Source organism: Macaca fascicularis, chromosome 9 (genome assembly GCF_037993035.2).
Source record: "Macaca fascicularis isolate 582-1 chromosome 9, T2T-MFA8v1.1".
Classification (NCBI taxonomy): domain Eukaryota; kingdom Metazoa; phylum Chordata; class Mammalia; order Primates; family Cercopithecidae; genus Macaca; species Macaca fascicularis.
This window is the reverse complement of record NC_088383.1, coordinates 27,038,130-27,060,423: the sequence shown is the minus strand read 5'-3', so window position 1 is coordinate 27,060,423 and position 22,294 is coordinate 27,038,130. Positions and strand designations below refer to the sequence as shown.

General features: G+C 40.5%; 1 protein-coding gene across 1 annotated transcript in view; it reads right to left on the bottom strand.

Moving 5' to 3' along the window:
• The window catches only part of GAD2 (glutamate decarboxylase 2), an 88,668-nt gene that overhangs the window by 36,482 nt on the left and 29,892 nt on the right, over nucleotides 1–22,294 (bottom strand). Inside the window, exon 8 of the mRNA XM_005564810.4 lies at nucleotides 21,364–21,443. Within this exon, the coding sequence (XP_005564867.3) occupies nucleotides 21,364–21,443 (80 nt within the window). The remainder of the gene's footprint in view (nucleotides 1–21,363; nucleotides 21,444–22,294) is intronic.

Sequence of the window (22,294 nt, the reverse complement as noted above, 5' to 3'; positions counted from 1 at the left end):
TTCATCATCTTTACAATGTAAGTGGCCGTAGGAGAGTAAAGTCCAACCCCAAACTGTTGAACAACTAGTTGACTGTTTCCAGGAAGGATGTATTTGGCCATGTTAGCAACCTCCAGAGAGCTATTTTGACTTAAAGAATGTTTCTCTGCCTCCCGTACCATGATTATTATAATAGTAAGCAAAGCAGTATCTGTGTTTTTGTTTTAGGAAAGAAGCATTTTTAGGGTTGAAAGGATGTTTGGAATGTGAGCCCACGAATTTTTGGCCTTCTTTATGCTTTTAGCACTTGGAATGTCATTAGGTAGCTCATCCAGATGTTTCAGAATGGATTTTCTCTTCCTGCTGTTTCAATGGTATGTGAAATTGCAGGTCGGTTTATTAAAAGATTTGGAATAAAAAGGTTTTTCTGAACTCTCCTTTCATTGCCAAACATTTTGCTCCAAATCAGGCTTGTTTTAACTGAATTAAGAGGATGACTTAATAAGAAGGTTCTGTGCACAGCAGAGGGTCATGGTAATCGTTCTACGGAGAACAACATAATATGGTCAGGAGTCTGCAAAACGTGCCAGAAATGATGGTCATGCCTCATCCGGGCAGGTAAATGCATCCCTTAAAGCAGTGATTTCCAACCTGATCGGATCAGGCTGTACTAAAGCACCTTGCTCCTGCTCTGATATAAACAAAATGTTCAAATTTCTGAGAAAATGTGGGTATTATCTTTACCTTTTACATAAAGTTTAAAGCACATTAAATTGCCATAGTATTTTTGCAGGTAAACAAGAAAACTGAGAATGAGAACTCTTAGAAATTGTTTTTTGCAAATCTTGAATTTTACCCAAGTTTACCACAAGTTAAACACCTTTGCTTGGGAGAATTTTGGGTAGACTAGCTTGACAATCATTATTTGCTCATTAAATCATATCATACTTAACATTTTATTAAGTATAAGGCATTAAGATGGCACTGAGGAGTCAGAGATGAGGGTCCATTCGAATTGGAAGGGGCTCCAAGACATGCCTGATTCTAGTTGAACCTTCTCATTTTTCAAATAAGGCAACAGCCTGAGAGGAGAAGTGACTGCCCAAGATCAAATACCGGTAAAAGTCCAGGGAGTAACTAGAAATATCATCTAAGCTTCCAGAACAAACTCAAAGGTGCCAAACATATAGGAAATCTGTTTGGAAAGTTTGGATTATTTTAAGATAAGATAAATCTTTCAAGATCACAGCTGACTTTCAAGAACGAGAAGTGTTATCCAAACCTGCCGGGAAAACAGTAACGAACGTACAGTCTGTTTCTTTCCTGTATCAGCGAGATGTGGGCAGGAGGAGGGAGTAGGCTTGTCAAACCATCAACTCATGCACCTCTGGCAGATTGGAAAGAAATGGGGGTGGCTCTAGTCTCTCCTGGACACTCTGCCTTCCAAACCTGTATTTGTTTTGTCTACTTAGGACCCAGAGCCTGACATATGGCAGGTGGTAGATAAACATTTGTTGGAGGAATATGACTAGAAGGGAAAGTTTAACCTAAGGCTAGTAATATGTTTACCTTAATGTCTGACCAGATAGTGAATAGGGGGGCCTTGGGGGAGGAAACTTGCCATCTTTTTCTCTATTTTAGAATTGGCCGAATTACCTTAGAATGCTGGTTCTTAAAATGTAGTGAGCATAATAATCGCCCAAGTCCCTGTTTAAAATGCATGGCCCCATTCTTAGGGCTTTTGATTTAGTAGGTCAGCATAGGACCCCGGAATTAATTCATCCCACACATATTTATTGCGCACTTGCTGAGTTCCAAGCAGCATTGTAGGAACTGGGGTAGCAGGGTAAACGAGACAGCTTCTACTCTCCAGGGCTTCCATGCTATCAAGGGAGACAAATAAACTAATAAATAGACAAATATGCACAAGAATCTGCATGTTCATCAGTCATCCAGGTGATTCTGATGAAGGAAGACCTGGGTCCATATGTTAGGAAAAGCTGCTTGGGACATTTTAGCCTGGGAGGTATTTAAATAACTGTGTAACACACAAAGTACTTTTCATACGTGCCATGGTTTGGAGCCTTCATGGCTGCAAGGCAGTGAGCAGAAGGAGCTCCAGATGTAGCTTTGTCCATCCCCTGCCTGCCCATATGTTGCGGGGACAGAGACGACTGGGTGACAACCAGCAGATTGTCCCCTGCAGGTTAGAGGCTGTCGCGTCAGTCCTGGCCTTTCTGCACAAGCATCGCCTGGTGCCTGGGAGGCTTTGGATGGCGACTGTTCCATACTCTTTGTGTGGTCCAAAAGTATTTCTATAACGTAAGCGTATATCTTTAATAATTACACATCCAGCCTTTAAGCTTACAATTAAGTAGCCACTGATGCTTTATAACACTGCTCTCAGTTAGCTGTTAGTGTTAAGAAGGGACTGCTACTAAAGTCATGGCCATTGAAACAGACTGCTGCTTTGGACAAGGTGTTTTGCATTAAGATGCTTGGTTAGCAGTAGCCTTTAGGAAGTCGTATGACGCTGGCCAGGCGTGGTGGCTTGCGCCTGTAATCCCAGTAATTTGGGAGGCCAAGGCAGGCGGATCACGAAGTCAAGATATTGAGACCATCCTGGCCAACATGGTGAAACCTCGTCTCTACTAAAGATAGAAAAATTAGCTGGGCATGGTGGTGCACGCCTATAGTCCCAGCTACTTCGGGTGGCTGAGGCAGGAGAATTGCTTGAACCCGGGAGGCAGAGGTTGCAGTGAGCTGAGATCGTGCTACTGCACTCCAGCCTGGGCGAGAGAGCGAGACTCCATCTCAAAAAAAAAAAAAAAAAAAAAAAAAAAAGTCGTATGATGCTATAGGGTCAGATAACTCCCTTAAGTTGACCGGGCAAAATCCCAGGAAGAGTGACAGGTAGAACCACCAGCAGGAAAGATCTTCTCTTCGTGGGAAGAAGCAAAAAGACACAGAATGTATCTCGGACCATGGCCCCAGATTCATGCCTAACTCCCCATAGCTCCAAAGGAAAGAACTGATTATCTTACCAAAGAAAGCAGGTTACTGGAGAGTCTGTATTTCTAGGCAGGCTTGCAGATGGTCACATATGGGGTGCTTGAGTCACTAGTTGACCCTGTTCATTGGCCCTGCTGAAACTAGAGATACTACCAGCCTTTCCTAAGTGAGTAGGGCTTAGCTCTATTCCTAAAAACATGAGTGCAAAGAAGAAAGTATTCATACATCCTTCGTGTTAGAAATTGACTAAGGTTATATAATAGCAACACTACCAGCAGCAATGATAAATGACCAGTGTTAGAAGCAGTAACTGTGAGATCCCTGCTCCTCCTCTCGACCCTACGAGATAGTTATTTTGCACTTAGAGTGCAGATTAGGAAACTGAGGTTCAGAGAGGCAGTTGACTCTGGTTAAAAGCTTGAAATCTGGATCTGCCACAGATCATATATGCTAACTGTGTGTACTTGAAGTATGAAGCTCTTCTTTTTACTCATTTATAAAATGATAATAGTATTTGTCTCAGATTTGTCTGAGGGTTAAATAAGATAGTAGGTATAAACAATATTAAGCAAACTCTGCCTAACATTTGGTGACCACTAGATGCCTGTTTGACAGTCTAACGTTGTTATGTTTTTATTAGCAGTAGTATTGTTATTGTTGTCATTAGCATTATGCGACTTGCAGAATGTCACACAGCTAGCAGGAGGCAGATTTCAAATCTAGAGCTGTCTGATAGCAAAACCTAGACTCTTGGCACTGTACAACTACCTTGACTTAACAAAAACATTTTTCAGGTTGAGTTCTAGGATTGTAATGACATATGCAAAATGTCCATGTGGTTTTCTGGAAGCCTCCTGAATTCAGTAGTCCAGTGACCCCAATTACTGCTATCAGCACTGGCTAGTAAATAATAAAAGCATGTAACCTCGTCTTAATACATATTTGATGATGTTGTTCTACTTAGTGTAGCATCCAAATGCAATAGCAGTAACAAAAACCTGCTAGTTGTTTGTTTATATTTGCTTTTTAAACTGGTCAGTGCTAGGCAAGACTATCCTATTAAGATAGCAAGGAGAGTTAATGGATGTAGGTGAATTTTCAAATTGCACAGACTGTGTAGTGACTAGAGAAATTGCATAGACTCACTTGGGGAAAAAAACTGTTGAAGATGAATTGCAGAGAAGCAGCAAAAATTACCAGAGATTTCTCCTGGGGAAAAGAGCTCCCCGTGTCTTTACATAGCTGATACTAACATGGGTAGCCTGTCTTAGGAAAGGATCCTAAGATAAATAAACTAACAAAAGTCAAAACTGGCCATTTAAGAAGTACTTGTATTACAAAACCAAGCCCTTTGCAAAGAATTTTACCATAATTATAAATAGTGAACTTCCTATTTGCTATAAATAATGAATCCAAATACATAGTTGGATTTGGAAAAAGAACTTTAACTATAATGATCAATATTTTTCTCTTTTAAGATTTGTTTTCCAATGTGCACAATTGAATCACTTAGCATTATTGTCAAGTTATAAGAAAAGGATATTTTGGGTGATTTTTTGTGTATAATTCTAGTAATATTATTCTTTCCATTGACTTCCTCCAAAAGCATTTGCTTAGCACACATACTATGACTATACAACAATGCAAGTGACGTGCAACTGAGACTCCAGTCATGATATGGTAAGGAGATATTTTCTTTTGTCTATGAAACCTCCTTACTGCTGCCCTTGAAGGGTAGTATTAGAGCTGACAGGGAGGTATATGACGAGGGAAACTGTATGGGCAACAAGGTGTGCTGACCACCTCACACCACTCCTCCTTCTCCCCAAACTACTGTCCCTCTTCCCTAAAAGTATCTGTAGAGAGACAGAAAAAAGGATTATGATAAAAGGTTCAAGTTACCATGTACCATTTATTTAGAGTAGCCAAACCATGCTTGGCTACTCTAAATAAATAACTTTGGAGTCCAAGAGGAAATCAAGATGGCAATTACAGAACATTAAAAATTAATGACATGAGAATAAAACTTATAAAAACATGAGAAGCATCCTAAATCATTCTCAGAGGAAAATGTATGCCCTGAGTGCTTCTGAAATTAAATAACAGAGAATAAAAATAACTAAATTGATTAATTGAAAAAGCTGGGGAAACAACAACAGTGTGGGCAGAAAGAAGAAATAATTTTTTTAGTGAATTAGAAAACTTAACAAAAAGTAAACGTAATAAATTCAAAAGATGGGACATTGAAAATATCAATAAATACACAAATATCTGATTAGTCCAATAAATAAAAGAGAGAAAATGTAACATTTGAAAGGAGAGAGATGTTATGAATAAAGAGATTTTAATATTTTTAAAGCATTCTATGTAAAGCTTTATAATAATCTTAAAGTTTTTGAGAAAATAAATAATTTTTCCCTCAGAAAGGTAAATTACAAGAATTGATTCAAGCATATAAAGAAATTTGGAAAAAAAACCCCAAAAACCTAATAACCAAGAAATAAGTGGGAGAAAAGTTGCCAAAAATCTGTCCCCGCCTCAAAACGCCAGGCCTGGATAGTACATTTTAACAAGTTTACTAATAACATACAATACTCTTTAAACTCTTATAGAGAAGACAAAAGAAAGCTGCAGAATGAATTTTCTGAAGCTAGATAATTCTGAAAGCAAAACTTGTCAGAGATAGCCCAGAGAAACCTACAGATACATCTTACAAATATAGCTACAATAATCCTAAATATAATATTGGAAAATATAATCCTGAAGGAAATTCAAGATTAGCATTGGATCAAGTGGGATTTGTTGCAAGAATGCAACGGTGTGTACTACTAGGAAATCCTTTTAGCACAACTCATCAATAGACCAAAGTTAGTCATCTAACCAAAGATGACCAAAGTTAGTCATCTTAACCAAAGATGACCAAAGTTAGTCATCTTAACCAAAGTTAATGTCATCTCAATTGATGTCTAAAAGGCATTTTATGAAAGTGAACATCCATTCCAGAAGAGAAGGAAGTGGGTGAGGAGAAGGAGAAAGAGAAGAGGGTGGGAAGAGAAGAGATGAAACAAAAGAATTCTTGGTAAATTAAGAAGACACTTTTTTTTTTTTTTTTTTTTTGAGACGGAGTCTCGCCTTGTCACCTATGCTGGAGTGCATTGGTTCCATCTTGGCTCACTGCAAGCTCTGCTTCCTGGGTTCACACAATTCTCTTGCCTGAGCCTCCCAAGCAGCTGGGACTATAGGTGCCCGCCACCACGCACGGCTAATTTTTTGTATTTTTAGTAGAGATGGGGTTTCACCGTGTTGGCCAGGATGGTCTCGATCTCCTGACCTGGTGATCCACCCGCCTCGGCCTCCCAAAGTGCTGGGATTACAGGCATGAGCCACTGTGCCTGGCCTAGAAGACACTTTCTTAACAAGATAAAAAAAAATCTACTTCAAACCAAGAGTCAACATCATATCTAAATGCAAAAGCCTAAATACATTTCCACTAAATTCGGGACAAGAACATTCTTCTTAAGAGATAGAAAATTTGAATTGACCACTAATGAATAAGGGAATTGAATCAGTAATCAAACATCTCCCATCAAAGAAAAGCCCAGGACCTAATAGCTTCACTGGATAGTTCCTCCAAGATCAGGAGCAAGATAAGGATGCTCACTCTTGCCACTTCTATCCAACTTAGTATTGGAAGTCCTAGCCAGAGCAATTGGGTATGAAAAAGAAGTAAAAGGCATTCAAATCAGAAAAGAATAAGCTATTGTCTCTGTTTTTAGATGATGTAATCTTATATAGAGAAAACCAAAAACTTTACCAGAAAGTTGTCAGAACTATAAATGAATTCAGTAAAATTCCAAGATATGAAAATTATCACACAAAAATCAGTTGTGCTACCATACACTAGAAAAAAACTATCCAGAAAAGAAATCAAATTTCATTTACATGCCATCAAAAAGAATAAAATACTTAGAAATAAATTTAACCATAAAGGTGAGAGATCAATACAATGAGACTATAAAACATTGATGAAAGAAATTGTTGAAACACACAAATAAATGGAAAGATATCTTACGCTGATAAACTGGAAGAGTCAATATTGTCAAAATGTCTATACTACCCAAAGCTATCTACAGATTCAATTGAAATACCTGTCAAAATTTCAATGGCATTTTTCACAGAAATAGAAAAAACAATCTCAAAAATTCATATGGAAACACAACCATGAATAGCTAAAGTAATCTTGAAAAAGGAGAACAAAGCTGGAGACATCATGCTCCTTGATCTCAAATTATACTACAAAGCTATGTAATAAAAACAGTATGCACTGGAATAAAAACAGATACACAGACCAATGGAACAAAGAGAAAACCCAGAAATAAACCTAGGCACAAGTGGTCAACTAATCATCAGCAAAGGTGCCATATATACACAATGGGGAAAGAACAATCTTTTTGATAAATAGTGCCAGGAGAATTGGATATCCACATGAAACAAATTAAAATTCGATCGTTATGTTACACCATACACAAAAATCAACTCAAAATGGATTGAAGACTTACCTAAGACCTGAAACTGTTACTAGAAGAAAACATAGGGGAAAACTTCCATGACATTGGTCTTGGCAATGACTTTTTGGATGTGATACCAACAGCAGAGGCAATAAAAGCAAAAAGAAACAAGTATGACTATACAAAACTGAAGTTTCTGCACAGTAAAGGAAACAGTTAACAAAATGAAAAGGCACCCCATGGAATGGGAGTAAATATTTGCAACCTTATATCAGATAAAAGGTTATATCCAAAACATATAAGGACCTCATACAACTCAATAGCAAAAACTCCCAAATAACCTAATTTAAAAATAGACAAAGAATATGAATAGACCTGTTTCCAAAGAAGACATATGTATATAAAAAGGTGCTAATCACTAATCATGACTAATTTTCAGGGAAATGCAAATCAAAACCACAACGAGATATCACCTAACATTTGTTAAGATGACTATTATAAAAAAGTCAAAAGATAACAAGTGCTGGAGAGGACACAGAGAAAAGAGAACCCTTATACGTTGGTGTAGCCCTTATAGAAAACAGCATGAAAGTTCCTCAAGGAAAAAAAAAAAAAACAAACAAAAAATCCAGAAATTCCATATAATCCAGAAATCCCAGTTCTGGGTATGTATCCAAAGGAAATAAAATCACTGTCTCAAAGAAAAAAACACACTTCCATGTTCACTGCAGCATTACTCACAATAGCCAAGATTTAGAAACAACCTATGTGTCTGTCAACAGGTAAACAGATAAAGAAAAAATACAATAAATATATAAATGGAATATTATTCAGTTATGAAAAAGAACTGTCACATGACAGGTTCTGTCATGTGACAACATGGATGAAACTGGAGGACATCATGCTAAGTAAAATAAGCCAGACACAGAAAGACAAATAGTGCATGATGTCATTTATATATACAGAATCTAAAAAAGTCAAACTCATACAAATAGTAGATGGGTGATTAACAGGGTTTGAAGGTATTGGAACACCATTTGGCCAAAAAGAAAGGAAGGAAGGAAGGAAGAAATGAAGGAAGGAAGGAAGGAAGGAAGGAAGGAAGGAAGGAAGAAAGGAAGGAAGGAAGGAAGAAGAAAATATTACATACTTACCAAACACCATAGACCAAAATAAATTTCAGTTAAATCAACTATTTAAATAATAACACAAAGTTTCTAGGGGAAAACAAATGAATATTAACATGTTCTAAGAATGGAAAACATTTTCTAAAGACATTAAAGGTAAAAAATAAGTAATTGATGATCACTCTGACTACTATAAATTGAAACATTTTAAAAAATACAACAAATTAAATCAAAAAGCAGATGACACATTTTAGAAAACATTTGCAACACACAGGACAAAAGAGAGCTTTGTTTTCTTTTTCTTTTCGGACTATAACTGATAAGTATAAAGTACTCAACTTTGCAAGGATAAATGCTTGAGGGGATGGATACCCTATTCTCCATGACTTGCTTATTTCACGTTGCATGCCTGTGTCTGTCAAAACATCTCATGTACCCCATAAACATATATACCAACTATGACCCACAAAAATAAAACAAATACTTAGGTTTGCTAATTATCAAAATGTAAATAAAAACATGAATAATAAAAAAGCTCCATCCATCAGATTGACACACATCACTTAAGGTTTTAATTCCTAGCATGAGTGAGGACATAGTGGGTAGGCACCCCTTTGTAGTACTGTGGGAGTGTAAACTGGCTGAGTCTTTTCTGAAGGCAACATGACAGCAAGTATCATAACTCAGCATAGACACAATCCTGGGCTCAGAAATTCTACATCTGGGAAGTTTTTTTGGTTTCTTTTTTGGTTTTGTTTTTGAGATGGAATCTTGCTCTGTCGCCCACGCTGGAGTGCAGTGGCGCGATCTTGGCTCACTGCAACCTTCACCTGTGGGGTTCAAGTGATTCTCCTGCCTCAGCCTCCCGAGTAGCCGGGAATAAGCCATGTGCCATCACACCTAGCCAATTTTTTATTTTTAGTAGAGACATGGCTTCACCATGTTGGTCAGGCTGGTCTCAAACTCCTGACCTCAGGTGATCCGCCCACCTTGGCCCTCCAAAGTGCTGGGATTACGGGGGTGAGCCACTACACCCAGACGGAAGTTATTTTAAGAAAATAATACAAGGATATGTGCAAATATTTAGCTGCAATAATGTTTATAACAGCATTTTTTAATAGTAAAAGTTTAAAACAACTTAATGTTCAACAACAGATTTGTTAAGGAATACAAATTCTAAACAGTAGATTATTAGTGAATGAGAATTGTGTTGAAGAATTTCTAAGGCATGCAAATTGTCCATAATATTTGTTATGTAAAAAACAAATTTCTAATCAGTAATTACTTATAGTTTCTTTTATGTTAAGATATATGTAAATATATTTTAAACTACATGCATCAAACATTATGAGAGACTATAGGTTCTTTTATTTGCTTATTTTTCTACGATGAATATGTGTGGCTTCTGAAATAGGAGAATTGTGTTGTCATTATTATTTTTACAAAGCAGCCATCTCTTATATAACACAATATAAATTAACTCAAAATAGATCAGAGATCTAAATGTAAGAACTAAAACTATAAAACTCTTAGAAGAAAACATAGGACAAAACATTCATAACATTGGATTTGGCAATGATTTCTTGGAGATCACACCAAAGGTTCAGGCAACAAAAGAAAAAAAATAGAAAACTCTGACTTCATGAACATTACAAACTTGTACAACAAAAGATACTATCAACAGAGTAAGAAGGAAACTCACAGAATGGGAGAAAATATTTGCAAATTACATATCTGATAAAGGATTAATATCTAGAATAAAGAAGTCCTAAAACTCAACAACAAAAATAACAAAATGAATCCAAAAGACCTGAGTAAACATTTCTCCAAAAAAAGCATACAAATGTCCACTAAGCACTAAGCACATGAAAAAAAATCCTCAACAGCACTAATCATCAGGGAAATGCAAACGAAAACCACAGTGAAATACCACTGCATACCCATAAGGATGGCTGCTATGAAAAACAAGCAAACGAACCAAAAGTCCCAAAAATAACAAGTGTCGGTGAGGATGTGGAGAAATTGCAACTCTGGGCACTGCTGGCAGGAATGTAAAATGATATAACAGTTGCGGAAAAAAGTGTGATGGTTCCTCAACAGATTAAAGATAGAATTACCATGTGATCCAGCAATTCAACTGTTAGGTATCTACTCCAAAACAACTGAAAGCAGAGTCTCAGAGATGTAATTTTTCACGCCATATTCATTGCAGCATTATTCCTATTAGTCAATGGCGGAAGTAACCCTGGGCATAGTGGCTCATGCCTGTAATCCCAGCACTTTGGAAGGCTAAGGTGGGTGGAACACCTGAGGTCAGGAGTTTGAGACCAGCCTAACTAATATGGTGAAACCCTGTCTCTACTAAAAATATAAAAATTAGCCAGGCATGGTGGTATGCACCTGTAGGCCCAGCTACTCAAGAGGCCGAGGCAGGAGATTCGCTTGAACCTGGGAGGCAGAAGTTGCAGTGAGCCAACAGTACACCATTGCACTCCAGCCTCGGTGACAGAGTGAGATTCTGTCTCAAAAAAAAAAAAAAAAAAAAAAAAAAGTGGAAGCAACGCAAGTAAGTATGCACAAATGGATGAACGGATAAACAAAATGTGATCTACACATACAACGGAATATTATTCAGCCTTAAAAAGGAAGGAAATTCTGACACATGCTACAACATGGATGAACCTTGAGAACATTGTGAAATAGACAAGTTACAAAAAGTTGAATCCTGTATGATTCTGTTCATGTAAGTGAAGTACCTGGAGTAGTAAAATTCGTAGAGACAGTGTAGTGGGCGTTTCCTGTGGATAGTAGGGAGGGTGTGGTGGGGAGTTAGTGTTAAACGAGCACGGAATTTCAGTTTTGCAACGTGACAAGAGTTCTGGAGATGAATATTGATGATGGTTGCACAACAATATGTGTATTTCATACCACTGAAATGCACACTTAAAAATGGCTCAGATCGGAAATTTTATGTTATGTGTATTTTATCACAATAAAAAAAGGAGCTCTGTTTAAACGCGTGAACACTAAGGGTTCTCTTCTGACTCCATACCCTGACTCTTCACTTACAAGTCATGTGACCTTAGACATATTCCCTGTGACAGGCTATGAAAGAAAACTTGCCATACTGTTTAAAACTGTGTGTGTGGAATCACTTCACAAACTATGTCAGCACCAGATAAATGTGCAAGAATATACTGTTTTGTGTCTCTAATTAAATGAATTAATTAGGTCAATTTTGTAAAGTGGCTAGAACTGTGCCTCTCAATCAGTGCCAGCTGTTATTATAGTCCTTCCTGAGACAGGGCAGAATGAAGTACACACAGGACTAGCATCCCTGAGTTCTCTGCATCTACACCCACAGGAAATACGCCACTCAGAGGGCTTCCCACAGTCCTGCTCAGGAATAATTTATTCGGTGTCTCTGTGAAGTCTAGCTCGCTACAATGTACTGAACAGCTCCCCAAGGACCTGAAAGAGTTAATTAGCGTCCCTAACCACCTTCAGGCACTGGCTACAATCCAGCTAATTTAATAAAAGAGTATAATGACCCCAGGTTATTTATACTTCGAATTGTTTAAATCAATTGTATGATACAGTGTGGTACTAAAAAGCGCAGGGAAGTGTAGTCTAACTGTAATTTATAAAGCTGGAGTGATAACGTTTAAAAGAAAGGCTAAAATGTATATAAAAGCACTAGTAGCTAATTTGTGGCATAAAAGCATTAATCAAAATGACTAACAGAATTCTTGTACTACATGGGAGCTAGGAAAGCCGGTGACTCTTGTAGTCCTCTGACACTAGGTATCATGCGTCTTGGTCAGATTTATTTTCTGTAAGGTTTTAAAACAAATTACGAGTAATTTAGATAATGTAAGGGGAGCCCTGAAGGGAGGAGAAAGAGAAGGAGAAATGGAAGAGAGCAGGGAGAACGAGTGGAAGAAGGTGCTAGAGCATATCAATTTGTTTTTTCTTTTTTTGAGGTGGAGTCGGCGGGGCGCGGTGGCGCACTCCTGTAATCCCAGAACTTTGGGAAGCTGAGGTCGGGACGGGGGGGCGGGGGGAATCACCTGACATCAGGAGTTCGAGACCAGCCTGGCCAACACAGTGAAACCCCCGTCTCTACTGAAAAAAAAAATACAAAAAAATTAGCCAGGCGTGGTGACAGGCACCTGTAATCCCAGCTACTCGGGAGGCGGAGGCAGGAGAATTACTTGAACCCAGGAGGTGGAAATTGCAGTGAGCGGAGATCGTGCCACTGAACTCCAGCCTGGGCAACAAGAGTGAGACTCCGTCTCAAAAAGTAAACAAATAAATAAAATAAAAATTACAATTACAAAAAGAGACGTAAAAAAAGAGACGGAGTCTCCCTCTGTCTCCCAGGCTGGAGTGCAGTGGCACGATCTCAGCTCACTGCAAGCTCTGCCTCCCGGGTTCAAGCTATTCTCCTGCCTCAGCCTCAGCCTCCCACCCAGCCGAGCCACCACACCCAGCCGAGCATATTAATTTCTAAAAATACTTTTGAGTTCATACTGATAATAAATGAGAGAGAGCAAGGGGGTGGGGAGAGAGAACAAAAAGACAAAATCTCTTCTCTACAGTGGAATGAAAGGACTAATAAATACAGAAGAAATGACGGAGTTAGAAAATTACTGTTCTGTAACCATCACAACAATAATTCAGCGAAAAATCATCAGTAGATGCTAAACTAGTGGGTGAACATTTCAGAAGCAACGGGGTATTTATGTAGACACAAAGCATCCCCTGCAAGATACTTATTAACTGCAAAGGAGAAAATAGTCATTTCATAGTGGAGTGACCTGGCAGAGGCTGCCTGCACCAAAAAATCAAAGTTGATATTACTGATAATGGGACGAACCTCCAGATGAGATGCACTCAAGCAAGCCAAGCTTCACCTCCTGAAAGTCCTGAGCCAAATGCATCACTTGAATCTAATCATGGGAAAACAACCAGACAAATCCAAATCACCTGCAAACTAAATGGTCTCTACTCATCAAAAACATCAATGTCATGAGAGACAAAGGAAGGCAGAGGAAACGTTGCAGATTAAAGGTGACCAAAGAGACATGACGACTAAATGCCATGTGTGATCCCGGACTGGGAAAAAACAGCTATAATGGATACTATTGGGACAACTGAAGAAACGAATAAGGTATTTACATTTAATAATAGTACTCTATCTACGTCAGATTTCCTGATTTTCATAATTGGCCTGTGATTGTGTAAGTGAATATCCTTGTTTTTAGGAAACATACATTGAGATATTAAGTAAAACAGCCTGATGTCTGCAAGGAGCTTGCAAATGGTTCTCTCTCTCTCTCTCTCTATATATAATATATATATAAATAATGTAATTAATATATGTAATATTACACTCAATATGTAATATTGGGTTTATATACAGTTTATCTTGAGAGAAAGAGAAAGCAAATGTGTCAGATTGTTCATAACTGGTGAATCTGAGTGTAAGGTATATGAGCATTCTTTTTACTATTCTTGCAATTTTCCTTTAAATTTGAAATTATTTTAATAATACAATGTAAAAAAAAAAAGTTGGACAAGCTAAGGTCTGAGCACATTTCCAACTCTAAGGGTGTCTGATTTGAAAGTCATTAGCAGCTTGTCAACATAGGCTAAGCCCAGGCTGGCCCCTCCCCTCCTTCCTCCCCACTCCTCCCCAGTCCTTCTTGCACCTGCCATCACACATCACGCTCCTATTGCTTTCTCCTCTGTGTTTCCTTCCAATTTTAGGATTTGAAATAATTTCAGAGTTTGTGTGAGCTTCTCAGGGGAAGATTCTACATAATTTTTAGCCAAAAGACTAGGAAACTCAACAAGGAAAATTAAACCTTTGCTATTTTTTCCTTCCTTTCTTCCTTCCTTCCTCCCTCCCTCCCTCCGTCTCTTCCTTCTTCTTTTTTTTTTCCTTCCATAATTCACATTTCCTCTCTAGCAGGTCCTCCACCTCATAGTGAAATGGGCAATAAGCCCATCTCCTTTAAACAACAAAGCCACAAGCCACCCCGGATTCAAAGCTACCCTCCAGCTTCAGTCCTGCCTCCTCCCCTTCACGACTCCACCTCCTGGACTTTGTCTGTATTAGTTCTCCCTTTTCTCATCTACCACTCACCCCAACCCACTGCAAATTGCCTTCTGCCCTCACCCCTCCACTGAAACTGCCCTTGCCATCAGCCACCTCCTCAGAAGTCATGCTGATGGGCAGTTGTTGGCCCTCATTTCACCTGTTGTAGCATTTGATTCTGCTGACCACTCCTTTCTCTGGAAACACTCTCATGGCCCTCGTGGCCCTGATTTCTGATTCTCTGACAACTCTGGCCGCTCCTCCTCAATCTCCTTTGCAGGCTGCTCTTACTCTGCCTGTCCCTGAAGTGTGGATGATCCTGAGAGTTCCTTCCCAGGCCGCCTTCTGCACGGCCTCCCTAGTGTACCTCCTGAGCTCCAGGCCCATACTTCCACCTGCCTACCAGACACTCTCACTTGGGTGTCTCATAACCTCTTCAAACTCAGTGTCTCCCAATCTGAACTGTTCACCTCAGACAGGGTCCCTTATCTCAGAGAATAGCACCGCCTGGACTTAGCTGGCAAGCCAGAAGCCTGACATTCATCCTTGCCTCCTGTCTCAACCTGCTCACCAATCAGCCAACACTTCCTATTCACTCCAGCACTCCCTCTCCATTGCTCTGCATCTGGTCAGCCCACAATTCACCATCTCCCATTCATATGACTACAGCATTTACCAACTTCCAGTCTCTCATCCCATTCACTCTGCATTTAAAATACTCTTTCTAACACAAAAATATGCTGTCGTTCCCCTGCTCAAAACCCTTCAGTGAGGTCCCTTGTCTTTTAATGAGAAATCCAAATAGCTTAACATGGCTCATAAGGCCCACATGACAAGGACATTCTAACCAAGTCCTTTCTTCTTTTTAGTTCCTTGAACAAGCCAGGTTCTCTCTCACATCCATGGTTTAGAATAGGGGTCCCCCATCCCCGGGCCATGGACCAGTACTAATGGTGACCTGTTAGGAACCGGTCACATAGCAGGAGGTGAGCCCTGAGCCAGCATTCCCGCCTCAGCCCTGTCTCCTGTCAGATCGGTAGTGACATTAGATTCTCATAGGAGCAGGAACCCTACTGTGAACTGCAGATGTGAGGAATCTAGGTTGTGTGCTTCTTATGAGAATCGTAATGAATGTTTTGGGATGTCGAGGCGGGCAGATCACTTGAGGTCAGGAGTTCAAGACCAGCCTGGCCAACATGATGAAACCCCATCTCCACCAAAAATTCAAAAATTAGCCGGGCATGGTGGCGGGGGTCTGTAAACCCAACTACCCAGGAGACTGAGGCAGGAGAATCGCTGGAACCTGGGAGGCAGAGGCTGCAGTGAGCCAAGATCATGCCAGTGCACTCCAGCCTGGGTGACAGAGTGAGACTCCGTCTCAAAAAAAAAAAAAAAAAAAAAAAAAAAAAAGAAAAAGAAAAAGAAAAGAAAAAGAATCTAACTAATGCCTGATGATGATCTGAGGTGGAACAGTTTCATCCTGAAGACATCTGCCACCCCCACCCCTCACAGCCCTGTCTGTGGAAAAATTGTCTTCCATGAGACCTGTCCCTGGTGCCAAAAAGGTTGGGGACCTGGTTTAGAATGTGCTATGGCATCTGCCTGGGACATTTTTGCCTCTTCTTTTTATCTGGATGACTTCCATAATCCTTCCGCTAGTTGCTGAACTGGATGGGAATCAGTAACAGCCAGTACTTTCTCTATCATGGTGCGTCCCCTCCTGTGCTCCTCTCACGCTAGACTGGGCTACGTCCACCATGTCTGCCATTATGTTCCAATCAAGGCCACTGCCTGCAGCCAAAAGATGGAGTTCACAGGGCTCCCACGTCCATCATATAGGAACTCCCCATTTTTCCAAATTATCTGTACAATAGAAATTTTCTCTCCTCTTCCCTTGACTGGATATTTGGGAAACATCTTTTTGCTCAGTGGCCCAAGCAGATTCTGAAATATAGCTCTGTTTTCCTTCACTAATGTTTATCTTCCTCTCTATATTAACACACTTTTCTTCTCTATTCTTAGCTATAGCTACACATCACAAATCTAGATTCCACTAATTCAAATTTTACAAATATGAATGACATGAATAAAAATTCATGAACCTCATCACTGAATATTCAACTTTTTGATAACAAGGAAAGAAAACCTCAAGCTATAACTTAGGAAATCATGTATTCACCTAACACATTTTCCTCTTTTGAATTTAATAAGTAATTTTTACAAAATAGAATATTCCTGTTTAGTTATAATACTTCACATCAAAATGAAAGCCGCGAGAACTGAAGTTTTACATTACCTTATCTTACTCCATCTTTAAGAGTATATTTAATAAAATTAAAATGCTTAATTTTCAACTATAAAAGAACCTAGTCCAAACAAATATTTACTATAACTTTGTTTGTTTGTTATGTTTTAACTGAGAACCGTGTTTCACTTTGAACTGTCACCCAAAGTTAGCCCCTGTGACTGCTAAATAAGAAAGGGTTGGTGGGGCACAGTGGCTCATGCCTGTAATCCCAGCACTTTGGGAGGCTGAGGTGGGTGGATCACCTGAGGTCGGGAGTTCGAGACCAGCCTGACCAACATGGAGAAACCCCATCTCTACTAAAAATACAGAATTAGCTGGGCTTGGTGGTACATGCCTGTAATCCCAGCTACTCAGGAGTCTGAGACAGGAGAATCGCTTGAACCCGGGAGACAGAGGTTGCAGTGAGCCAAGGTTGTGCCATTGCACTCCAGCAGCCTCGGCAACAAGAGCAAGACTCCGTCTCAAAAAAAAAAAAAAAAAAAAAAAGAAGGGGAACCAGGTCAGGCATGGTGGCTCACGCCTGTAATCCCAGAACATTGGGAGGCCAAGGCGAGTGGATCACCTGAGGTCAGGAGTTCAAGACCAGCCTGGCCAACATGGTGACACAGTGAGACCCTGTCTCTACTAAAAATACAAAAATTAGCTGGGTGTGGGGGCACACGCCTGTAATTCCAGCTACTTGGGAGGCTGAGGGAGGAGACTCTCTTGAACTGGGGGGCAGAGGTTGTGGTGAGCTGAGATTGCACCACTGCACTCCAAACTGGGTGACAGAGTGAGACCTTGTCTCAAAAAGAAAGAAAAAAAAAAATGTACCTCACAGGATCTTCCTCCACATGCAGCATTGGGCTTATTGCTAGAAAGACACAGACTATTCTCTTTCACTGGGACATTTCTTTTCAGTTGTGAACCTTCAACTGTCTGTAGAACATGATAAAAGCCATCACCCAGCCACTGATAGACTAATGTGTGGTAGGAAAGGGTAACTACAAGAAATGAAAGCCATAGAGAGCAGGCCCAGGCTTGTGTTTTGGGAAAGCTGAATGAACTTTACAAAGCACATTGCGGGAAACAAGCACGAACGCTGTCACCTTGTCAGCCTTACATGATGTTCTGAACTGTACATCTGACTTTTACAAGGATGTGATAATAAAAAGAAAATGGCTGCCAAGAGTGTTTTAATTGATTCTGACCCCAATGGTGGCTACAAATGACTGTCCAAGGCTTTCTCCTCAGCTCCTGAGCCCAAACACTTCAATGTCACTTAGACCATTAGGGCCAGGCTCTCAGTCTTAAACTTATGTCACAGAGATGATGTGAATTATGAATATAGAGTCAAAGATGCCATCTACCTAATAGCACAGTTAAAACTTTTTTCCAACATACTCTCATACAGGGCTGCTAGGAGAACAAATTGATGACATGTTTTGCCAGGCTAATGTGATGCATCCATTTCTTTAAAAACATTCATAGGATTTTAATTAGTAAGAATACAAAGAAATTGTCATAAATGGAGAAGCCATGGACGCACAATGACGTTCACTGAAGGATACAAAGGTTATTTGTAACAGTAACATGAGAAATAGAAAGACGTATTAGCAGGGGACTGATATTTTGGACTTACCCCATTGTTGGATTGTTTTTAGCATTTTACGTTTGTCAATACATTGAATCTTCATGACAATCCTATGAAGCAGGTGTCATTACTTCTTTGTTTTTTCAGATAAAGAAACTGAAGCACAGAGAGGCATTTGCCCAGACTAGTGCTGGAGCTGAGATTGGAATTTAAATAATTCAGCTCCAAAGCCAGCTCTCTAAATGTACCGTAATGCTTTCTGACATAGTCACATCTAAAATCTTATACAGTTAACTGTGTTTGTGTTTGTAATTATGTGGAAAAATACTCATGTTATCATGTCTAGTTAGAAAAAGAAAGATGAGGCTGGGCGCGGTGGCTCCCGCCTGTAATCCCAGCACTTTGAGAGGCCGAGGCGGGCGGATCACGAGGTCAGGAGACCCAGACCATCCTGCCTAACATGGTGAAACCCTGTCTCTACTAAAAAATACAACAGCAACAACAACAGCAAAAAATTGCCGGTCACGGTGGCTGGCGCCTGTAGTCCCAGCCACTCGGAAGGCTGAAGCAGAATGGCGTGAACCCGGGAGGCAGAGCTTGCAGTGAGCTGCGATCACGCCACTGCACTCCAGCCTGGGCGATAAAGTGAGACTCCGTCTTAAAAAAAAAAAAGGCGGTGCAAATAAATGTCCTCCTTTCTCCTGCTGCAAACCTCCATGTGGATGTTTGGTGTCACTGCTGTTGGCAAGTGAACCTCAGTTTGGTTCGCTAACAGAGGTAAACATGGCTATTTTTAGAGCTTGCTTTCTTTCTTTTTTCTGTTCCTTTTTCTTTTTTTCTTTTTCTTTTTTTGAGATGGAGTCTTGCTTTGTCGCCCAGGCTGGAGTGCAGAGACATGATCTTGGCTCACTGCAACCTCCGCCTCCTGGGTTCAAGGGATTCTCCTGTGTCAGCCTCCTGAGTAGCTAGGACCACAGGCGCACTCCACCACGCCTGGCAAATTTTTGTATTTTTAGTAGAGACAGGGTTTCACCATGTTGGCCAGGCTGGTCTTGAACTCCTGACCTCAGGTTATCCACCCGCCTCAGCCTCCCAAAGTGCTGGGATTACAGATGTCAGCCACCACACCCAGTGGGATTTTTAGAGCTTTCTGAATTCCACGTGAGCAACCGTATTTGCCATGGCTGCCCCTCCCCCATGCCTCTGCTAAGGCTTGGCTTCTGGACCCCACAAGGTGCTCATTCCTCCTTCTATGGCTTTCTCAGAGGCAAGTGAACAAGAGTAACTCCATCTTGAATAGGAGCTGGGGAAAATGAGGCTCAGACCTATTGGGCTGCATTCCCAGACGGTTAAGGCATTCTAAGTCACAGGATGAGATGGGAGGTCAGCACAAGATACAGGTCATAAAGACCTTGCCAAAACCCACCGAAACCAAGATGGCCCCAAGAGTGACTTCTGGTCATCCTCCTCACTGCTACACTCTCACCAGCACCATGACAGTTTACAAATGTCATGGCAATGTCAGGAAGGTACTCTATATGGTCTAAAAAGGGGAGACATGAATAATCCACCCCTGGTTTAGCATATCATCAAGAAATAACCATAAAAATGGGCAACCAGCAGCCTCCAGGCTGCTGTGTCTATGGAGTAGCCATTCTTTTAATCCTTTACTTCCCTAATAAACTTGCTTTCACTTTACTCTATGGACTTGCCCTGAATTCTTTCTTGCGCGAGATCTAAGAACCCTCTCTTGGGATGTGGATCGGGACCCCTTTCCTGTAACAGCTTTGCTGCTGGTATTCAATCTTCTGTACCTGCCCTTGCCTTTCCCTCCACTTGTCCAACTCACTCTTAATTTAAAAAAATCCAGCTCAATTCCTGCCTGTTGCATGAAGCTTTCGATGCCTTCTCAAAGTTCAAACATGTACTTCGTGCCATGCAGTTCAACCCTGTAACTATCTCCTTCTGACGACACCGCCTCTTCCCACCTAGCTCACATCCTGGCAGGGAACCAGGATCACGTATTATGCTCTTCTAGAGCCTAGTGACATGGTGGGCAATCAGTACACATCTGACTAATAAATACAAATAAATAAATAAATGGCCAATTAAGTGGCTTCCTTTAAATTTAATGAAAATTCTTAATAAAACTTTAGAGACTGAATCTAATTTTTAGTAGGTTTCAGGCCTATAGGCCAGTGATACTTTACGTGGACATTCTAAAATCTCCCCCACAAAGCACCGTACTGAATCCCAGAGTCCCTATGAAGTTCAGGTGTCAATTAAGACAGGGATTTTCCCTGAGTCCTTTGGTTCCAGTTGTTGAGTTGCTGGTGCAATATTTACTTCCTGCTCCCTAAACTGCGCCCCCTCCTATAGTCACCCCATCAAGCTTACACAATCTATGGTGCCCAAAGTGATGACACCTCCATAAATCAGTGCTCAAAGTGCCTGCTGTTGCTAACGTGCCCAGGTGATGAATGTCTTTCTGCACTTTCTTGGTGTAGAATATTTTGATTGATTTAACACAGGTTTTGATTCAGTCAAGGGCTGTGGAAGGCTCCATGGCATCAAGGAACCACATCTGAGCAATAGAAGCAGGAGCCCATGTTAAAAGGAAACAAAGGCCGGCAGAGGCTGGGAGGGAGGTGGACTTGCTGCCCCATGGTCCTCTACTATTTTCAGACCAAAAGGCACTACTTATGTGAAATCTGCAAATTGCTCACCAACAAGAGTTGCCGATACACGCTTACCTCTCATCACATTTAATCAGAATCACGCTGTCTGTTCCAATCCCTAAGGCTGCAGCTCCCTTCTTGAGAGAAAAATGACTCTGTAAAAAATATATATATGTTTGCAATTAGTTCCATATAAAAACAAGATCCATTCCATTGGCTGTTTGTTTTCTGTTTTCCTTCTCTCCTTTTATTTCTAGTCTGTTCCTCCAAAGCCTGGGCTGCTGAGAGAAGATGGCATCCTTCACTTGTGCTTTTTTAAAAATTGTGGTGAAACAACCGGGTGTGGTGACTCACGCCTGTAATCCCAGCACTTTGGGAGGCTAAGGCGGGCAGATCACAAGGTCAGGAGTATGAGACCAGCCTGGCCAACATAGTGAAACCCTGTCGCTATAGGACAAAAAAAAAAAAAAATTAGCTGGGTGTGGTGGCAGGCGCCTGTAATTCCAACTACTCAGGACGCTGAGGCAGGAGAATCACTTGAACCCGGGAGACGGAGGTTGCAGTGAGCCAAGATCGCGCCATTGCACTCCAACCTGGGAGACAAGAGTGAAACTCCGTCTCAAAAAAAAAAAAAAAAAAAAAAAGTGGTGAAACAATATAACTTAAATGCCATCTTAATCATTTTTATTTATTTATTTTTATTTTTATTTTAAGTTCCAGGGTACATGTGCAGGATGTGCAGGTTTGTCACATAGGTAAACGTGTGCCATGATGGTGTGCTGCACCTATCACCCATAGCCTAGATATTAAGCCCAGCATGCATTAGCTATTTTTCCCAATGCTCTGCCTCCCCCCACACCCCCAACCCCAGCACTGACAGGCACCACTGTGCATTATTAACTTTTTTTGAGATGGAGTTTTGCTTTTGTCACTCAGGCTGGCGTGCAATGGTGCAATCTCAGCTCACTGCAACCCCTGCCTCCCGGGTTCCAGTGATTCTCCTGCC